At 37.9% G+C, this 22,455-nt stretch overlaps 3 protein-coding genes across 3 annotated transcripts; all 3 read left to right on the top strand.

The window, feature by feature from the left end:
• Positions 1-121: 121 nt before the first annotated feature.
• Positions 122-825, top strand: LOC124303152 (cytochrome c oxidase assembly protein COX20, mitochondrial). Its single transcript, XM_046760034.1, has one exon. It carries the CDS (start codon positions 298-300, stop codon positions 631-633), a length of 336 nt encoding a protein of 111 aa, XP_046615990.1. The 5' UTR covers positions 122-297; the 3' UTR covers positions 634-825.
• Positions 826-1,134: 309 nt separating this feature from the next.
• LOC124303149 (protein suppressor of forked) lies at positions 1,135-9,927 on the top strand. Its single transcript, XM_046760028.1, has 13 exons — positions 1,135-1,492; positions 1,815-2,006; positions 2,237-2,269; positions 5,495-5,592; positions 5,747-5,900; positions 5,974-6,207; positions 6,292-6,675; positions 6,803-7,049; positions 7,158-7,227; positions 7,573-7,669; positions 7,769-8,027; positions 8,136-8,270; positions 8,387-9,927. Exons 1-13 carry the CDS (start codon positions 1,469-1,471, stop codon positions 8,599-8,601), a joined length of 2,142 nt encoding a protein of 713 aa, XP_046615984.1. The 5' UTR covers positions 1,135-1,468; the 3' UTR covers positions 8,602-9,927.
• Positions 9,928-16,200: 6,273 nt separating this feature from the next.
• Positions 16,201-18,009, top strand: LOC124302873 (uncharacterized). The gene has a single exon (XM_046759443.1). The coding sequence runs from the start codon at positions 16,201-16,203 to the stop codon at positions 18,007-18,009; it is 1,809 nt and encodes a 602-aa protein (XP_046615399.1).
• The last annotated feature ends 4,446 nt before the right edge of the window (positions 18,010-22,455 follow it).

The raw sequence follows: 22,455 nt of genomic DNA, 5'->3' as shown, positions 1-22,455 counted from the left end.
CACATATACTAAACTGGAAAAAACAGTCTTCTGGATCGAATTTAGGCGCGCTTGCTGCTACTATTTGTCGTTGACTGAAGACTCTTCAGTCAACGTATTTGTCAAAGCTGGGGTGGCGCTATTTTATCGGTCGTATTTCCGCGCGGCGCAAGACAGTGTGATTCGCATCATACAGATGCCTCTAGTCTAGTCGAGGTTACGTAAAACTTAACTTGCCGTCGCTGCAACGCTTTTCGGCCCCTGTCAAGTAACGTAAATCCAATATATTTTGAGAATATATAACGTACTCCGCATGCGATGGACGAAGAAGACGATCACAAGCCGCTGATGTTATTCGGGAGAGACGTTACAAGGATTCCATGCTTCAGAAATAGTTTCCTATCCGGAATAACCTGCAGTATTGTCGGCGGCTTAGGTACGTTCATGTTTACCAGCAAACCGAAACTCGCCTCGCACATCGGCATGGCCACCTTCGTCGGCTCGACATGGAGTTACTGGGTTTATTGCCGGTATACGTGGTCCAAACAACAGATCGAGGTGGCTAGACTGCAGGAGCTCATCGAACAGCACGCTACCTACGCAGGGACGCCGAAGGAGAAGGAAATTGACAGATTGCCTCTGGTGGATGCGTGAAAGTTTTGACAATGTAGAACAATGAATAGTTGATTATTTATAGCTATCATTATCGTTATTTTTTTATAGGTTATACAGTGTGATAATAGCATGTTAACAGAGAACGAAACATCGTTGTTTTCACCTCCACATTTCTTTAATTAAAACGTATTTTAAACTGAGGAAAATACCCAATACACGATCTATCACTTACACCCCAGAATAATTGAATTTCAAACTTTCCTGTTCTTGTGACGATTTATAATATTCTTCTTGGCTTGGTGATTATTATTCAAGTCTATGGTCTATTTTTCAAAGATAATTGAGACCGTATGTCCGGTATTTTCGGCTCAGGCTATGAACGGTAGAGGTAAAGAGAAATGAGAAATCACGTGAATGGGAATGGTGCTCGTTAGAGTCATAAGCATGGTCATAAGCAATAAGGGTCATAATTTGATTGGCGCTTAGCAATCAGGGTTCAATGTGATTGGCGCTATGTGGAACTTTTGCTGCAGCAATGCCATCTTGATTTGCGTCTACTGGACGGACACTTTGTACAGAGAGAACCTCTTTGTATATCCCTCGTATACATGGTACATGCTTTGGTACAGGCTGCCTGTTTTATCGGCAAGTCACGAGCAGATTCAGAATAACTGGAAGAGGTCGCGCTTTTGTGTGGTTTCGAAGGGTCGAGTTGCATCGTACTTGTATCGAATCAAGTAGTGGATAAATAGTTGAATAGTGCGTAGTGGGTACCGACGCGGGGTTTGGATAATCTTAGGAAATAACAATTTATTTCCTACGTTATTTTTCAGAGATATACGTGTAGGATACCAGGCCACTGATCCTAAGAATCATGTCTGGAGAAAAAACTGAATTTGTACGTATGAATTATTGTACCGGCAAACTGCTGATTTTTGTCTGCAACATAACCTAATCCCAAACCTAACCTTACCTCGCCTAATTTCACTTCTTAGATCGGAATGCCCGACTTATTTATCGAGTTGACGGATTACCGAAAAACTGTAGCTTTTTCCTATTCTTTTTTGTTTCTGTTGCTGATATTAGTCTTTATTGAACTAGAATACGATTCTAGTTTATTCTTTAAACTGTGTTTCTTCCCACATTACAGTTTAGAAATTCTCATTTCGTATGACAAAAACTTCAACAAAAACATGTAAGACAAGTTTAAATGCTTGCAGGATTGGGGAAACGAAAAACTACAACGGGCTCAGAAAACTGTCGAAGAATCGCCGTACGACTTAGAAGCATGGAGTATATTGATTAGGGAGGCGCAAAACAGACCGATCACCGAAGTGAGATCCGTATTTGAAAAACTTGTCAACGTGTTCCCATCAGCTGGTCGTTACTGGAAAATATACATTGAGCAAGAGGTAATCATAGCTGTCATTTACACCTGTCAAAATATAAGCAGTAAAATTGTGCACGACGTAACGTTGAATTATGGCAAACCCTTATTCATCCTCATAGCTGATAGTCATCGTATGTATTAATGGATTTGTTTTCACATAAAATACAGCGTTTATACGCTAGTAGTAGTTCGTTGTCAAATAATATTTACGACTTGTCATTGTATAATTGTATGATATGTACTTGGTTTCAGATGAAAATGCGCAACTTTGAGAAGGTGGAAAAGGTATGTTCACAATATTTGTCTGGATTACCAACTTGATTCTGAATAATTTGTGTTGTGGTAGTTTCATGTTGGTTTTCACTTGTTATATAATATATACATGTATGTACATGTTGTTCAGTTAAAAAGTTTAAAAATGACTACAGAAATATTCATAACCCAAAATTCGGGTGAAGTATGAATTTTTTTCATTTCACTATTACCGAGAAGGTATGCTAAATTGTTAGGTTCTGTATTGAATACAATATCTAAATTTTCCTTGCTTCGACAATATTATGATTAACAATGATGTGTTTGTGATTGGGCAAATAAAATATTTTCAAATATCGGAGTTTTATTTATATATCAACCAGTGAACAAATTCTTAAATACACAGGGTTTTCATAAAGGTTTCTCGGTATATATTTTTAGCAAAGTAAATCAGAGTTCAATAAACCAGTTGCTACAATAAATTGATTCAGGTGGTTTTTCTTGCATAGTTAATAATATATCAAAGTAATTATAAATTCACATTATTATGAAAAACGGTATCATTTATTTTAGGTTCAAAAGAAGTTGTTAAACCGTTATCACTCTTTAAATATAAACCTTCGGAAAGTAATAAATATTGAAAGAATATCAGTCTAATTTCACGTAGCAAATTTGATATTGAGTATTCAGAACTTTTTCGAGTATTCTGTTACAATTGTAAACAATTATTTTCATCTTTGGTGTCACAGGAAAAGCTTGATATCTTGCTCCACCTCCATTTATGATCTGGACCGCGTTATCGCATTTATGGGAATTGTTTGGCAGCGTGAATCTGATTTACAATAACAAATGGTACATAGTATTTATATTGGCTGAAATAAATAAACGCCATGCTTATGCGTTGAACAGATCTAAGATTTCACCATCTTCGAACATCCAAACGAATCTGTGTCTTCGAAGTATTTCACAATTTGCCATTTCTGATAATATTCAATCTTCACTGCTTCGTGTGCAGCAAGATGTCGAGTTTTTACCGTAAGTTTTCTTTCCTGGGTTAAAGTGATAACAAAATATCAACACTGAGTAAATTTGAGGCACATATGCAGCTCGACTGGTTTATCACAGGTTTCCATGTACTTAGTTTCTCAGGGTTAAATGGTCATTTTAATCCTGCGATGGAGCACATTCTATGCATGCCTGAATGCCTGTTGCTGTCTGCCGAGTGTGATGAGTTATATTATGATTGGTGAGAGATAGGTGTATGTGAAGCGAATAATTAAAGACTTATAAAGTCGTAATTATTGAATATCAATGCCGGGACATATGTAGTCATGCATTTAACTGAACAACCCTTTGCATAGGAATACAGATGATTTGCTGTCAGTATAAATGGTATTTTAATCCGTCGTAACAAGATACTATCATTTTATGTGATGCTGAGCACTTTACATGATACATGTGAGGTGAATAAAAAAAAATTTATTTCACCACAAACAAGCAATAACTTATTTCATTGATAAATTACTGCTGTGTTCAAACAATCGGGAGGTCAGTTTTGTCGGTAAACTCAAAGTTTTGCATGCCCCAGTTTTAGATTAATTGATGCGAATCCCAAGTATTAGAAAAAATTTTACATGTATCGACAAAGGTGACTTTCTGAATGTAACAGCCTTATATTCCTTCCTGCTACATATTCTTGGGTCTCGATTAGGTCACTGGTTGAAATTATCAACTGTACTTCTGGTAGAATAAAGTCAAAAGGTAAAAATGAAAATTTAGCTTGTACTCTAATCTTCCAAAATTCATAGATCACTGCAATTCTTTTGTTGTGTAACTGCCTCGTACAATATTCACCCTATTTTGACTTATTTCAAGTAAATAATTATTTTCGTAAACTAATTTTCGTAAAATGTTGTAGTTTCAGCGCAATAAATGAATAAGCTTTGAATACAGTGAAACTTTGAAGAGATAAATAAAAGAGCGTAAATACAAAATGAAGAATCTTTTTAGTCTGTCCAATCCTTCTTTTATTTTGATACTCAACATATTATTCGTGGAGTAAACATGCGCATTTTACGTCAATATTACTAGTATCAGATAAATTCAATTCTGTGACCTATTCAGTTAATAAAAGCACACTTGTGCATCGGGATTTCCTTTGACAAACTGTTATTACAAATATTACAATACCTTTCCTTGGCACATCTACTTGATGCAGTTTTATTGCGTACATATCAATGCCTCAAGTATTTGTAGAGAATAAATAGAGGTAGCGTGAAGTGACCAATTGCTATTTTCTAGACTTTTCAATTGTTAGTATTTCATACGACTAACTTGTACAGAAATTGTATATATTCTGCCATACTTTTTGTCTCACTTCCTTATCTTTTGAACTATCTCTGTGAATATTTCCTCATCCATAGAAATGTCAAAATTAATAAAGCCTTTGCGGAGATTGTGTTATACAGTTTGAACAGTTCCCAAAATTAACAAATTTATTTCATCCATGATGAATTATTTTTCTCAATATATTATTTAAAAGCATCTTTATTTCTTGCTATGACAAGCCCATGGTTTTATTTCATAACGCCAAAAACCGGTGTCACTTCATGCTGCTTCGCCTTGTCTTCATTTTCTTCGAATGTTTTGGGATCATTTATTTCTCGATCCCATATAGTTTAAGGTAAAGAAAAAGTATCATCCCCACGTTTGCACTCAATAAATGAATTTTTTATTTTGTGGGGTTCATTTTCTCCTATCACGCATTCAATTTTTTTCTATCACACGAACAACTTGGTTTCATTCTTATTACCGATGCATTGCAGACCGAATATGTATATGTATCTCTTCGCCTCGGTGTAGATCGTGAAAAACATGCACGCATAGTCCGTCTGTAATGTGTTAAGTGAATAATGATCAATCTTAATGAAAGAATAAAATATAAATAATAAGTAATGAATGAAATGATGTATTGTTCAACCCACAATTTATCGTTCACTTAATAGAGTGGACCACTGTTATGGAAATATGTACAGTAAGGAAATTTATGTTTATTGTTAATGTTACACATTCCTTGATTTCAATATTGTACAATTAATTGTGCTAGACAGAGTTTGCCCTTATTGGTAAGTAAGGTAGTGGATAAATGTACAATTCAGTTTCAGATTCTTCTGTGACTATCATGTAATAGATACCATTCGTTCAGTAATTTATTAAACACGAATATTACATTTCATGTTGTACGATTTGTTTCAACAGCTCTTCCAAAGATGTCTTATGAAAATCTTAAATATTGAGTTGTGGAAACTCTATCTTTCTTACGTCAAAGAAACAAAAGCAAGCCTTGCTTCGTACAAGTAAGAATAAACAGTTTTATGCATGATACTCCTCGCTTTTATTACACTAGATTTAAGATAGTTCTTTCAATTATCAACTGGATGTAATTAGCTATTTTATTACATAGCATATAAACACCTCGAATATGTTATAACAAAAATTAAAATTTTAAAGGGAGAAAATGGCACAGGCGTATGATTTTGCATTGGATAAAATTGGCATGGATATCCATTCTTACAGTATTTGGAACGATTATGTCACCTTTTTGAAAAGTGTTGAAGCTGTCGGTTCTTACGCAGAAAATCAAAAGATTAGTGCTGTGCGAAAGGTAACTTTGATTGTTTTATCCGCACATATTAATACTACGTTAGATTATAATATGAAGTATCGCTCGCTTATAGGTATATCAACGCGGTGTTATAAATCCAATGATTAATATGGAACAGTTATGGAAAGATTATATGGCATTTGAACAAAACATCAATCCCATAATTGCTGAAAAAATGGCTATTGAAAGGTCTAGAGACTACATGAATGCGAGACGAGTGGCTAAGGAGCTGGAAGCAGTAACAAGGGGCTTAAATAGAAGTGCCCCTAGTGTTCCACCAACGGGTCACTCTGAAGAAGTTAAACAGGTACAGGAATTCAGACATTGTGTAACGATTATACAATCATAACATACCGGTATTAAGTATTGTCCAATTTTTTTCAATGTCTAGGTTGAATTGTGGAAAAAGTACATTGCCTGGGAGCGCAGCAATCCATTGCGAACAGAGGATACGTCGCTTGTTGCTCGCCGTGTGATGTTTGCGATTGAGCAGTGCCTTCTCTGTCTTGGGCATCATCCTGCGGTCTGGCATCAAGCTGCACACTTTTTAGAGCTGAGCTCAAAGATACTAACTGAGAAGGGTGACGTGAATGCAGCTAAAAATCTGAGCGACGAGGCTGCAACAATGTTCGAAAGAGCGACAAATACTCTACTTTCGAAAAATATGCTGCTTTATTTTGCTCATGCTGATTTTGAAGAAGGACGAGTCAAGTATGAAAAAGTCCATCAAATCTATCAGAAGTTCCTAGATATCCCAGACATCGATCCAACTCTGGTTAGTCTTGCTTATTGCACTACTAGAGATTGCAATGAAAAATATACATAAATGTTTTGTCGGTGGAGCTTGCTGATGTTTGTTACGTTAATTTCCTTTACAATGAATCATTTATATTTTTCCACAGGCGTACGTCCAATACATGAAATTTGCAAGACGTGCTGAAGGGATCAAATCAGCCAGGATAGTTTTCAAAAGAGCTAGAGAAGATGCTAGATGTGCACATCAGGTTTACGTTGCCGCCGCGTTGATGGAATATTACTGCACCAAAGATAAAAATATAGCTTTTAGAATCTTTGAATTAGGCCTAAAAAAATTCAGCGATAATCCTGAATACATCTTGTGCTACATAGATTATCTCTCTCATTTAAATGGTAAGATCAGCATCATATCGCAAGAGTATAAAAAAAGAATCCTAAATTGTAAACCATCTGTACTTATTTCATTTAAATTTGAATATAACATTTGATATTACCTTGCAGAGGACAATAATACGAGAGTACTTTTTGAGAGGGTATTATCGTCAGGTAGTTTAGAGCCAGAAAAATCTGTGTAAGTAGCAGTGTCAATACACGAACAACTAGTTTAATTTAGTACATTTCTAATGTAAATGCAGAGACGATTTAATTACGATTTTGACTAATATGCTGCAGAGCTAAAACCTAATCAACGTAAAACTAAAGTTGTACAGTTATACTTACATTTTATGCTTCTGTGGAAAATTATTTGAAGAAAACTTCTGCCGTTTACGTTTACAGCACTCGTAGTTGTACATAGAAGTTTCTGCTTTGAGTTTCGTTTACAATGGTGCATGAAACTTCGTAAATGTTGGTTTACTTGTTGAAGGACTGCAATTCTGAATGTAGTGTAAATTTATAAAGAATCGTGTTTTTACAGTGATATTTGGAATAGATTTCTCGAGTTTGAATCTAACATTGGTGACTTGGCCAGTATCGTAAAAGTTGAAAAGCGGCGAAGTGCAGTATTAGAAAAGGTCAGTACCTAATGTAAGTTTTACAGCCTATAAATGACTGTCAAGATATTCAAGTATAAGGAATACTTGCTAACTCGATGATATTACTTTGCTTACTAGATAAAAGAATTTGAAGGTAAGGAGACTGCTCAGCTGGTAGACAGGTATAAGTTCCTCAATCTCTATCCTTGTACACCAATAGAATTGAAATCTATCGGTTACATGGAGGTGTCCAACGTAGTAAGGAATAATTCTGGCATAACACCTAGGGTAACCGACCCTGAAGAGTCCATGGCATCTCTGCCAAGACCAGATTTGTCACAAATGATACCTTATAAACCAAAAGTAAACGCCCTGGCGGGTGAACATCCAGTACCAGGTAAGATTAGGTATCAGTAATTGTACGGTGTATTATATCGAGACTGTATCAGATTTGGATTGTTGGTGAGTTGACATTTTCAACGAGAATTGAATTATTTGTTTTCAGGCGGTACTTTCCCGTTACCTCCAGCTGCTGCTCAACTATGTACAATGCTTCCGCCGCCTGGATGCTTCCGAGGACCATTTGTTGCAGTCGATTTGCTTGTCGACGTTTTCAGTAGAATCCAATTACCGGAGCATGGTGAGTGCCGAAGCCTTGGTTGATGTGTTTATGAAATTTAGTGAAGTAATCTCGCTAATTTGGTAAGCGTTACATTTTAGATGCACAAATATTCAGATGAATCCGTGTTATTTCAGCTCCACTTCCTGTAGCAGACAATGGATGCGATACCAAGCTTTTTGATCTTGCAAAGTCTGTGCACTGGATAGTCGATGAGAGTAACGACGGTACACAGATTGGATCGAAACGTCGAAGAACTCGTTTGGGTGGTGATGATAGCGAAGATGACGATCTGCCGCCTCCACCAGCGAATGATATTTATCGTCAAAGACAGCAAAAGCGAGTGAAATGAGTAGAAGTAATTTGGTAAATATTCTATGAATTATACTAGGATATGATCTCTGAACAACCGTGATCAATTGAGAGCGAGACAAGTACCGATGATTGACGAAGCACAAGCTTGAATGTCACACATTCATATTTTTAACAAATATACGTAGAATTTCGATCCAACAACTATACTGAAGTGACTGTAATGTTCAATTGCTGTTTTATTAAGAAAACGTCATTGAAAAAAACATTTCTACACGGTTTTATACTAAATACATAAGTAACTGGACTGACACAATGTATAAAGTCATTGAATTTCTCAATATGATTTATTATTTTTGAAATCATCGAATCCAATGGCCATCTATCAGGTTCATTTATTTTAAATTACCTATTTTTTTTCAATCTTCAAGTTCGAAGAAAAAACTGTTTATTAACCATTCATCATCTCGATTGTTGACAATTTATCTATTTTCTCCAGTTCTTGCATATTTAAGTTGTTGTTCCAACAGACAATGAAAACATTCCAAATGGCTCCTCATTGCCTGATGGCTGGTTGTATAGTTTTAGTTCTCACAAATTGTTCGTGGTTTATTCAAAACAGACTCCGTACTAGAATTTTCGATCATAAATTAAGCATAAATTACGCATACGTTCGCTTTATGCCTTCTGATTTGTAAACCTGATTTATCAATAAGCTTAGATCGTAAAAACTTGTGAAGTTTTCTAGATTTAGAATTCTTTGTCTACTCCGGGCGTGTTGTACCATATTATTTCAACCTCATTTTTTCAGGGTACAGCTAAAGATATTTAAAATACTTAGAAAATTCTGACAGAATCAGTTTCATCGGAGAATTTTGTTGGTTTCGCAATGGACGTGAATCTATTATGGTTCCACAGATAGACTTTAAACAATCAAGTTATGGCCCACTTGACGATAGGCATATTCATGTAACGAAAGGAATATGTATTTAATCTCGCTTACTGGGTATATCAAATCATACAGTGGGTAGCATTATCGCGTAATGATATGTCGTTGATCATACATAATGTGAATTCGCAAGATAACTCATGTTTTCATGAGTATTACATTATACATTGAAAAAAATAGAAACTCTAATGTGCTTATCGAATGCACTGTATACCAGTAGTGCACAAAAAAGAAATTCTACGCTTCCTGGAATCGAACAGCGAGATCACTGTATATACTTTTTTTTTAAGAATTAGAGTTAAACTCTACCAAACTCGGATTACGCGGTCTCCTTAAGTTTCATAAACGTTGTAATTTAGTTATACATTTATATTGATAATATCTACAATATTCACTACAAATAAAAAAACTTTAATTAATAATCTCATACGATCTAATGATCAAGTTGTCCCTTGAAATCTCCTTGAGTTTATTGTTGAGAACAATCGGCTCAACTTTTCTGCACATCATCCATTAAAGTGGCAAGTCGTGTTTAACTGGCACGGGTCGTTCTTTCATGTTAGATAAAGCCAAGGATAGTCCGCGAATATTTGCGAAATGAGTATAAAATAGCTACTGAAGAAACGGTTCGTTTCGCCAGCGGCGTAGCTTGAAATGCAAATTGTTTTACATCCTTCTTTATGGTCCGTTAGCCAGACCCTTTGAGACAGTTACCTAATCCTTCCTTGCCCCGAACCCATCCTACTATTGCTCACTACACAGCCCTTGCTAAAAGCCCGAATCTAATAATGCCACTAATTTAACCGAGCCGTTGATCATTGTAAGAGAGTATTTTTATCTGCTGTAATATCGATGTTGGCATAATTCTGACTTTCGCCGTACGTACTACGATTGTAAGTTACATAAGTTCAATGAAACCGCTACTTCGATCAATCAAATATTGGGCGTTGGACACCGGCACGAAAATATTTCAGATCTGGTAGCAGGAATATGGCAATTTCTAGGCATTAGGTCTCCTAGAAATAATTCACGGACAAACACATTGCGGCCCATCAATATTCTCACCTTCCAAGAATTTTCGCGTAGCTGGTAGCAGCGGGCGCTTGAACGTGATCGGAATTCGCGAATGAATGACAAAAGGAAAAAAAAAAAAATATATTAAATAAAAGTGGTGGTCTACTCTGGGAAATATAATCTTGATTGTTCTCTAAAACGGTCGGTTATCGATGAGTGGCAAAAAATTTATAATACTTACGAAGATAACAAATTAAGATTGGCAGCGACGAATTGTTATTATTTATGCGCTCATACCGATTAGTAAAAATCCTATTCCTCGACAAACTAAGTCTATACCTGAGCGACGAGAAATTTTTGATCATAGTACTAGATTTTTAACGCACTTAACACAGACGGTGTGTTACATTTTTTTTATACTTGAAAACGAATTGTTATTTGCCGCACTCAATCGCCGTCGTCATAGTTTATCAATGTATAACGACTGCGGGGCTTGTCTGTTTTTTTTTCTTCTTTTATTTTATAAACGTAATTGGTGTTCCGTATGTACTAATTATCGTGGATTTAATTAATAAATAGATGTACGGTTAGTAAAACCGCACCCGATAACACAATTCAACTTATTTATCAGCAAAACTCCATCTCGACTGAGACACTGATTGCAATTAGTGACTCCTTTGTTTTTTTTAATTTGAATTAGCTGGTAGCTATGCAAATATTTGCAGGTCGCGTAGCCATTAGGAGTCGTGACAACGTTAAGAATCAAGGTAAGTGTACAAGTTACTGACCCTGTCCCAATTATTAACTTTTTTTCGTTGTATTTGTTTAATCCTTGATTCCAAAATTATCAAAAAATAAATTTGTGGTGTCTAATCCTCTAGCAATTGGTTTTAGTCATCGAGAAATTGAAAATTTATGCCATCGATTTATAATTTTGGAAAATAAAAGATCAATAATTGTGTTCAAAGGTGTCAATAACTGGTCCACTATTTATTACCTTATACTCGACAGTTGTATCGAACTGCGCGATCTGTTTCCGCAAGTCTCTAATCTAGTCTTGTACAAGTTATTGGGGCTTTATTTTGAAGTTGAAAACATATATCGCTTCGCATCTCCGTTATCGTGTGTACAACAATATTTAAAGAATTTTTTCGCCTTTCTTCATTGCGACCCCGGCAGTCCTTGTTCGACAAATCCAAAATCAGGGGATCGGGGTAACTTTAGTTACCGAGTCGGAGCCGGTTATCTTTATGATCTTCCCTCTTCCGGTAATCGGGAAATGAAGTACCTCACTGCTTACTATACGGCGCTAGGAAACCCCATTACCCAAGTATAAATCCACGGGTGGTTGGCGCGTGACTGCGGCATAGTTCTGCTCCATCCGTCTTAAGACTCTTGCATTTGCTGCAGGCAGTCCCGCACACCTCGGGTCCAATCTCGTTGTGACTAATTATACCACCTCGTCCATCATCGCTCCGAGTTCTCGGTGCTCCCCGAGCCGTGGTAAGTGTCAGGAATAACTATATTAAGAATGTTAATGTACTAGGTATGCGCCACAAGTTCCTTATTACATCAACCGGGCTCTGGGAGAGATTGTGATCCGGCATCAAGCAGCTCTGTAGCCTCATCGGTGATTTCTTAATTAACAAATTTTCTGGCATGGTTAGCGAATAAACGCAACATTGTGGTAATTGGCTTTGATCGTTCGTCAAGACACTTCGTCATATGCTGACTCGGGAATGTTTATGTCTACAGTTTAAATCCTAAATACTGAACCAGCACGACCATGTAGTTTATGGCGTATCCCAAGAACTGAAATACATATGACACATCAACATTTCTTTGATAACCGATACTTTTCACGATTTTGATTATTGATTTTTCTTACGGTAACTGGAAGACGACTATCGAACGCGAATACTCCACAGATTTTAAATGGCTTTCTCATGTGCAGTTGTTCCATAAAGACTCTCGACACCCTTAAAAAATATTGATCTTCGGAAGCGCTTGCCTTTTCTTGTACGGTATACTTTATGGCCACCCCCTGATAAATGAACAACTCATTCGTAATGTAACAGTTTTACTCAAACAAATTTACTCGTACTTATGAACATATTTCTACAAAATGGTGAGGTGCATCAATCATCCAAACTCGGTTAAAAATATTCTGGCCACCGTTGATTTTTCAAGAATTCGACAATTATTGCGCTTATATCTACAGATCGTAGAAATGATAAAACTACTAGGTCATTTTTAATTCTATGCTTATAATAAATAGTATATTTACCTCAGCAAACGCTTTGTCCGTGTAATAACATAGCGTGAGCAGTCTGACCAGGTTGGACGTGACAATCCCGATCAACCTTACAGCCAACCATGTGGCGAAGTTTGAATGAATTCTAACATGCTGTGTTACACTAACAAAGAGTATGAAAGTTACACTGGTTATTTCTATAATTGAAACACCCGTTGAAATAAATAGCTGATATTGGTGCAAAGCTGTATATTTGTATTGAATGTTGAACATTCTCAAATTTATCTGCCTCAGATGCTCCAACTTTCGAGCTGAAATTGATACGTTCCAATCTGTAGCATGAAATAAAAAATTACGGTTTTAAAATTGATCGATTACCGGTCATCTGTTACAGTTACGTTACAATTAAGAAAACACGAGGCACTTACCGCAGGCATAATTGATTTGCGTTTTCGTTACGTCAAATTGCTCCGTTTGACTTGGAAAAATCTGACCAACTGCTATTTTGGATGCATAGCAGTTACTTCCTTTGGCAATTTGTTCGCTTCTTCTGGGCACTGCTAGGTCTGAAATCTTTTTTCTGATTGCCTGTTGATATTTTGATAGTGCCGAGTAGACAACGCACAACATGATTTCATCTGCAATTGCTGGTAACTCTATTGCCGATGAGTAAAGATAGCACACTGTGCAGTAGCCGGTCGATATGTTCATCACTGGTATAGTGAATTTACTTAAGAGTGAAATACACAGGGTGGCGATGAAATAGTAATCCGAAATCACCGTGCAATTGAAAATTGAGTCAAGCTTATGTTCACAAGAAAAGATTAAAATCTCGTTCAAATTCTTAACGTGCTTATTTCTCCAAATGAATTTGGTCAACACTGCGGTCAAGGAAGCAGCCATATTTCCTACAAATATTACTTTTGCCATAACATCTCCCGGTAAATAAAGCTGGTACCGCTCAGTTAGTACTAATTTTTGAGGTACTCTGTTTTCTACCATGTCAGTCACGAAAATTCCAGCAACTATTACCAGACACATTGCGATGAAAAGGTTCGATATAAAGTATAACTTAGATACGCGGAAAGTTTTATTCTGCCTGATAAACGGGAATACCCCTGATATTTGTGAAAATATTTTCAAAATTTGAAACACCAGCATGGTTTGCTGAACGTAATTGACTTTGTCGGTATTGAAAAGAAAGAGAAAAGTGTACAATTTTTATCGAGACGTGAATGATGTCTGTTCACGAGCAAGTTGAGCAAAGCACTAGCCTCGACTTCACAAAATGCTCATTGAGTACGTATTTATTCATACGTCACGTATTTTCTTTTTTGCAATTGGCATGGGAGGTGAAACGCTTCTCCATGCAGTAATAGTATACTTATATGACGACAATAGACGTTATACCATCATCAATCATAGCGATTGACAACATTTCAAGTTTTCGTAATAATATTTTGTGCAATTCCAAAGGGTCGACTAATTCGGACAATTTTCGTTTCCGGTACTACAATGACCATGCAAATTTCAGAGTGGTTCATTGTGACTATACAGGTTACAATACTCAACACACTTTTAGACTTTCCTATCGTAATTCTTAGCTAATGGGTTGACACACACCGGGGCAAAAAGCTCATCTTGGGTAAAAATCGTGAACAATGAAAAAAACATTAACTCATTTCTAAAAATTATTCTCCCCGACGACGATGAAATTTTTTTACTCACCTACAGCCGGAATTAAGGTAGCATGCGGCTAAGGTTGGTAAAGAGAATTAATGAAAAGTATGAGGTGTATAAAATGAAGAGAAAATAGAATGAACGCGAAGAAAGGAAGACTAGGTACGTATAAGAGAAGACCGTCGCAGCCAAGAGCGGCTTATTTAATTAAGCGGAAATCTCATTTTTCCTCGCTGCTTGCGCTCGAGAATACCTGTAAAAGCAAGTTACGGTTTTGTTGGTCCATTCCTGGTTCACCATTGTGTACCTTCTTAGTTGTCCTGATCTCCGGCGTAATCAATGCCGTGCAAATACTCGAAGAGGGGGAAATATTTGTGGCCAATCGAATCGGTAGCACGCACGAAGGTGCTTAGTGTCGTTAGTTGGCAATCAAACGAAAAGGTACTTCGATAAAAATCGAATCGTTATCTGATAGCGGTTGTTTGATCAGAGTTTTACGTCTCGCCCAAACTCTGTCTAGTTTTTGCCGGGAATTCCGCACGCCCGCGCTTAACGAGGGTTAATGAATCCACCGAACTGGAAGCCTGTGTTGCCCCAGGTCCTCGAACAGGATCGCTGTCGATGAGAAACTTTCCTGTTTGTACGCCTCTAATGTCAACGTGTCCAATATGTAATTTTCGTTCTGGATTATTGCACCGCCTATGTCTCGTTAATATTCCCGTGGTACTGTTTTTTGAAATCAAAGCACTTTGACGGGGCGGTAAAAGCTGTGAACATTTATCTCTCAGCAGCGGTGCGTATTTTTTTTCAAGCTTGCTTTTCCATCATCAACCGTTATCGTACCGTATCGGGACATATTTGTATAACATAGTATCGTATTTGTTATATCAAGATTCCCTGAGGTAATATTGCGGACGGCTTCATCACGTGTTTCTTCCTACACAAGCAATACTCTTGGGGGAATAATATTCGCGTCTTGTTCAATGATTGATAGCACAGCGTCATGTCGTTAAATGTATATATCATCCACCATTGTAGCATTTACCGAGTTTTAATATTCTTGTGCATTCGTTACTGAATGTAAACTTTTCGTTGCGTAACTAAACTATATAGAAATTTCATTGTTTCATAAAAAAAAAAACATAAAAAATACTATATGATGAATCGTCCGAAACGCGGTGTCACTTCGCGAATTACGTAATTTTTTGCACAGGGCTGAATGTAATTATACACCGTCTCGCAACTTTCACAGCTATCTTTGTACTTTATGAAAAATCTGGCAGTGCAAATGGGATACACAGTTGTTGTGGACTTGTGTTGCTGTAGATCATTTCATCGCTATACATATACGTACGGTTGCTTTGCGCGTCCGTATATCGGGAGTGAAAACTTTATCCGGCTTGTAAAGTACATACGTGACTATTCCGGTGAATATGAGGCAACTGTAACAATTTGTGCGCCAGTGTGGGACAGTGTGCATGCTTAATGTACGACAATTTATGATAAGCGCGTGCGAGAAACGGCTATGGGTATAAACGCATCTCTTATAGCTAGCAGAAATTGAGCTTCCAGAGCGGGACAGCGCGATTTCTCATGGGAATCGTAACGGGGAAATTTGTTGGTCGATCAGGGTTGCACTTGACGGATAGCTGATGCTTATCTTCGCATCGTCCATACTATTGAGTCTAACGCCTGATGGATAATAGCCATTTTTCACTTGCCTTTCGTTCTGTCAAGTTGCCATGCTGGGCTGGTTCAGTGTTCTCGTGATTTTTGGAGTTTTCATCACGCCGAGTGAAGGGGCACAATTTTCCGCTAACTGGGAGAAAATATTCATTAATCATGAAGACGAAAATCTCCGCGAGTACGAGAATTTACTTTTGAAAATTATGAAGAATGCTTTTTCTGAAAGTAAAGCTAACGTCGTTCTAGTCAGCGGCGAGTGTCCAAGATGCAACAGGATATTGGATATTCTGATGAAAGGTACGAAGCTGCCGTTAGTAGCAGTGACAGAATTCCATCTCGCAAATTCTCACAATAGCAGTGATACAATTTATAAATTCGTAACAATTGTGGTAAGTAATTTCGACGAGTTACACCGACATTTTGAAAAGCTTCGGCTGCAGTACGCATGGAACCCAAGAGCGAAACACCTGATCGTGACTGCTGTTGAACCAAGCGCAAAAGAATTGCAAATATTTTTCGAAGAGTGCTGGACCCACAGAGTTCTCAACGTTGGAGTTTCAATCTACAACCGTTATGAGGTTTACACGTACAATCGCTACCTGGGAAATGCCCCGTTTGAAAAAGTCAACGCGTCAAATTTATTTTACGACAAACTTCGAGACATGATGGGCCATCCAGTCCGTACCAAGTATGTCCCATTTGTAGGAAGGAACGTACCAAAGTGGATCCCGGAAGAACGTAAATTCGTGTTTGTCGATGTGGACTGGGCTTACGCCCAGGCGTTTTTGCAAACTGTCAACGCTACCGCAAAATATCCCGACCTATCCAACGAAGAAGTACCTCTGTATGCAGGCTTCAACTATCGTTTCGAGCGTTGGAAACAGCGTAATTTCTTCAGCAACGAATTGTGGTTCAACGAAAAGCTGGCGAACTTTATATTTTTCGAAAGAACTGAACAAGTTTACCCACTTGGTTTTGACGGCATCTACGTAATCGCCCCGAAGAGTGGTTTGAAGTTGCCGAACGTGTTCAGGCCTTACCAAAAAATGAGTTGGCTCGCCATCGGCATAAGTCTCGGAGCCTACGGTCTCTACACTTACGTACTTCATAAGCGGAGAAACATCACTGCTGACGCGTTTATGAGCACGTTGGCGACATTTCTGGGTCAATACTATCCCAAAAGGTACCGTCAGCTCGGAAATAAGGGTCCGATTATCGTTTGGTCGTTGTTCTCGATGCTAGTGATAAGCGCTTATCAAGGCGCACTGTACAGTGCATTAGCAATTCTGACCTACTACCCAGAAGTAAACACTTTGGATGAAGTAATCAGACTCACGAACACGGTATACGGTTACGAAGAATTTTACGAGACCGTCAAAGACCATATGCCACCAACCATCAAGTTGATTTTGCTAGACCAAAATACAGACTGGTACAAATTCATGAAGCTTCATCCCGACTATTTTTATTTGGGCTCCTTGACGGCCGTCAAACACGGCATCATGCGACCGTTGCTGTTATCTCAGCAGGGAATTCCACTCTATCACGGGGTTGAGCAGTGCTTCGTACCAATGTACACGACGTACTTCACACCGTACGGTTCACCCTACCTGGATAAGCTGGATTGGGTCACTCTAGCCTTTAGAGAAGCCGGCCTTCATCAGTACTGGGAGAATCAAATCAGTATAAACTCTTTGCTGACTGGGTTGACCGTCCCGTTCGACGGGCAGATCAGAACCATTAAGAAGTTGTCTTTGATGACGGAGATACTTGCTTTTTACATTTGGGCTGCGGGGCTACTGGTCAGTTTTTGCTGTTTTGTCTACGAGGTATACTCCAGACGTTGTACGGAAAAGAAGAGTTAACAAAATTAGCAATTGTAAAAGAAAGAAATTCGGATTCCATCGATTCAATTACAAGCCTGATATCTCATGGATGCGAAAATGCAGATGTGCTTAAGGAGACGCCCTGGTCGATTTCGACGTTGGCGTACATGTCGCATTTCATACGCAATTCTGAACAAAAATACTCCAACTTATTTTCATTTGCCGCAGAAATAAAGAAATGGCATAGATTCTACGATATCACAATAGTAAACTCGTAAAATTCATGCCATTTCTTTATTTCTGCTTCAAAGGAAAATGCATTGGAGTGTTTTTGTTCAGGATGGCGTATAGAATGGGACTGTTGAGCTCCTTTTTGCGTTTGAGATACGTAGGACTTTGAAATTTGGAAATATATACGACAACGTCGAAATCGACTAGACCGTCGAGACCACCCCTTTAAGCGATTCTAAGGCCAACTAAAGAGCGTCAGATGTATAAAAAAACGTACTGCTTTTATTCATGCTTTGCTACCAATAAAGATATCTACAATCTGTCCTTGTTCTAGAGTTATTAGCATAAAGTGGTCCATCGTTTTGAACTACTAATTTTAGACACAGCTGTTCAGATTCTAACTACCACTGTTACTTAGATACTATCAAGTGAATAAAAATTTTCTCAACTACACCTGCATTTTGTTCTCACAGTCTTCAATAATTACGCAGTCTTCCGTACAGCACACGGTGCATTCAGAGTCTATAGAGTAGCGGGCAGCGAACTCCCGCACTGATAATTAAACGAGAAAGAGAAAAGTTCGCGTATTTGAACGTTTGGAGATAAAGCAGTGGACTGAGTGAAATGTTGTGTCAGTCTCTCACCAAAAAATATAATAAAACATAAATTTGACGACATGATGGCTGCAAAAGGAAACAAAAATATTGGGTTAATTCGTGATGTTCTACCATGGTAATATTCATTCGATATTGTCACTTTATACTTTCTTTATACTTTATCCAGGTCAGTGAATAAAAGAAACTTTGATACTGCAATTTAATTCTAAAGACAGTTTCCGTACAAATTTACTTAACAACTGATCTCTTCTAGTCATAGAACTTTTAGTTGTAGCTGATGCGGGAACTTTGGTAGTGTTATTGACATGGTGTATAACGTTGAGATTCTCATGTCACAGTCATATTGTGTTTCCTTGAAGTTTGCTAACGATTTGTGAGACAGAATCGATGAAGTGGCTCATACCGTTTGCGATAAAAATGATTGAGGGTGTCTTGACTTGGGAGTGTTATTAAAAATTCTCCTAAAGAAATATTAAGGTTTGGAAAAATTCATGAGCCAATTTCGGGAACATATCCTTCATAAATATTGATGATGATTATACATAATAATAGTACATCTGTGTATAATATACGTATTTATTCATCTATACATAGGTATTTCTTGATGAACACGATACAATTGCAAACTAACTATGGGATTCAGTTAGGTGAAAAATCAGACGAATTTAGGAAGAGAGATAATCTCAAGAGGAGTCTTGATTTGGTTCAGGAGTTGGTTGGTTGGACAGTAATAAACGAGCAGCACTTAATTACAGACATCGACAACGAACAAGAATCGAAACACTGTTGACACCGCTCGCCTCAGAAACCAAACATACATGGCGTCTACGCGTGTTTTGAAGATGATTAAAGTCAAGCCAAGTGGCTTACAGCTTATCACTCCAGTGTTGGAAGGGTGCGGGACCGCACGCGTTTCACCGATACTAATTGTAAAATCGGGGATATCGAGAGATGCCTGAACATTGCGCGCGTGACTTATCGAAATTGCGAGTATCGAGGTTGGATTCGCCGTGTTCCAAGTTCAGCTACGACAGTCACATGCCCACGTATTAATTCTGTCTCGTATTTCTCAGTCTGTGGTGCTTTACTGTCTCGTCTGCTACCGTGCAGTGAGTTCCATTCATGCAGTGTGTACAGTAATATGGCTAAAAGTCGTGTGCGTATATAGTTCTATTCGATGTCTGTGCTTTGTTCTTCCGTTCTTTTTTCGTACTTCTGGGTTCTCTTCATTACTCATCAACAAGGTAAGGTTTTAATTTTTTTTCTGTCATCGCGAAGTATTTTCCATGTCGCGCAGCATCTTATTTGCGTTCTTTCCAACGATGACTTTGTAACTGGCTAATTGTAAGCGTAAGTCTCGTTGTTCGTTGCTCGAATTTAGCCCAGATTATTTTCATGTTATTTGCATTTTACTCAATTGTTGTTCGATGTTGCTTACCACTCCATAAATTTACCTCATCCTTTTGATCTAGCCTAGGCAAATGGATCTAACCTTTCTCGAAAAAACTTGTAGGTTTTGCACTAAATTGTGTGGATTTTCATGAAATATATTTAATTTGTCACACGAAAATTTTATATACTCTGTTTTAGCTTTTCATGTGCGAACTCTGAATCTTTTCCCCTTTACGTTTTTCCATTTACTCGGTATCTTTCTTCTTTTAGTCTCTGTTCAGCCAATACTGCTCCTTGTTCTATTAAATTAAATTAAATTTCGTGACACGAAAAATCTCAGTGAAACAACAAGTTGAGACCTTGAATCGACCGTAGATTTCCTACAAATCGCGGTGAGCCTCAGAGCATACCATATGGGTCGTGGCATAATTTTTGGTAAGCTTTCGATATTTTTTATCAACTTCAAAACGATCGGGAATGGTATCTTGTCTGGTGGAAAGTAAAGGTTTACCGGTAGAAACATTATCGTATAATGGGTGGTGCGTCGTCGAACACGAAGAGTCATTAATTTTCCAATGAGTAAATTTAGGAGACGCTTGTAACTATGGCTCCCCAGCCATGCAACTTGAAGAGGTCTTTGAAACTTCGCTCCTATCTTGGAAGAAGACAAATGAGGAGGGTTAGCGAGACTCTGGTTTAGAGGGATGGGAGGTCTCTTCCCCTCTCTTCATTGCCTCTCACCCTCTGCGCGTTGGCATTGATCTTTTATATTTTCGTATTTTTGGCAAATTATTGTTCATTATACAAATCATAACACAAATGGGTACAAAATTTTCCTTGAAAGTTTCCGTAAAGTGGTTTTTTGTTTCGATTTTAGAGCAACTTTGTGAACATTTTCGTTTCATAACACCGCAAATGCTTCATAATTATTAATATCAAATGTTTGGACTTTGAGGCTAGTCAAAATTGTTTACCCTGAGAAGTTCTCTACTAAATCTGTATCTATACAGCTAAGGTTATTGGTATGAAATGCCTCAAAAATGCTTCGAACGTTACAATATTATTCCTTTTTTTTTCAAATGAAAATTCAATTTCGTCGTACAAATTGAGTTTCCATTCATTTGACGTGAAGCAGAAATAACTAGAAATTGGTGAAAATTAATGGCGAGCGCGGAGCCCAGCGCCTGGATACCATCTTGATTCAATTCCGTTGAGAGTTTCCAATTTTGCGTTGAACAAATTATTTACGCGAGTGTGGGACGGACGTAGGTTATATAGAAATTGCGTATATAATGTGTACAGCAGCGCATTCATTCGAATAGTTGAAAGGCAGGCCGAAATTCTACGATTACGTCGTTTTCCCTGTCTATAATAACTTGAGCTCCTTCAGGGAAATGGTTTGACCATTATTTTGGTAAATGAGTGCAAAGCGTGGCATATAATACTAACAAGGAGCCTATTATCGAGGAACCGCTCTCAATGGCATTTGTGTCTGGCGATGACGTCGTTATCTTGACAATGGCTAGCCGAACCACTCGTGGTGGTTGGCAAAAACACGACGAATATATATACAGATGGTCCTCCGCTATCCTTGCTGACCAATTCTTCGGAACGTCGAGAGTTGGCTGGCTGACTGGCCTCTGGTTGGTCCCTGAACAGCCTCTGAACGGATCATCTCTTCGTAATATTCCCATCGCGTTTCACCGGGACGTAGGGTGGCGCAAAAACGAGCCCTGTGGGGTATCTATATCCGCAGATATGTTGCCGCGAAGCGCGTCGGGCCAACCCATAAGAACTGGGTCGCTAATAGCACGCGACGACGTGTTACGACTATATATATATAGTTTCTTGCAACGCCCAGAAGTCATTCCATGCGAATTATTTCCCATTGCAAAAACATTGCGGCCTGCAAAGAAAAGGATTCGATTAGATTATAAGTTTATACGGAATATACCATATTTAAATCTAAGCATTCTCTCATCCGTAAGTGATAATTGATTTTGAGTTTTTGCGGACTACTTTTATTCCATAAAGAATTCTTCATGGGGTAAATTTCATTTTTGGGGCTGATTGCGCAGACGAAACTCATACGCCACCTGTAATTATACGCATTTCGAAGCTGTGAAAATCATCGTAGGATTAACAAGGGTTTGTTCAAACTAATGCGTATAAGATGTGGTCGTAAGGAGTGAGTCAAATCTGAATAGGATTGAACAGAGCTGATCGGAGGGAATTGGAACTGCAC

Source organism: Neodiprion virginianus, chromosome 4 (assembly GCF_021901495.1).
Source record: "Neodiprion virginianus isolate iyNeoVirg1 chromosome 4, iyNeoVirg1.1, whole genome shotgun sequence".
NCBI classification, from domain to species: Eukaryota; Metazoa; Arthropoda; class Insecta; order Hymenoptera; family Diprionidae; genus Neodiprion; species Neodiprion virginianus.
The sequence above is the reverse complement of the archived record's forward strand: the minus strand, read 5'-3'. Positions and strand labels throughout refer to the sequence as shown.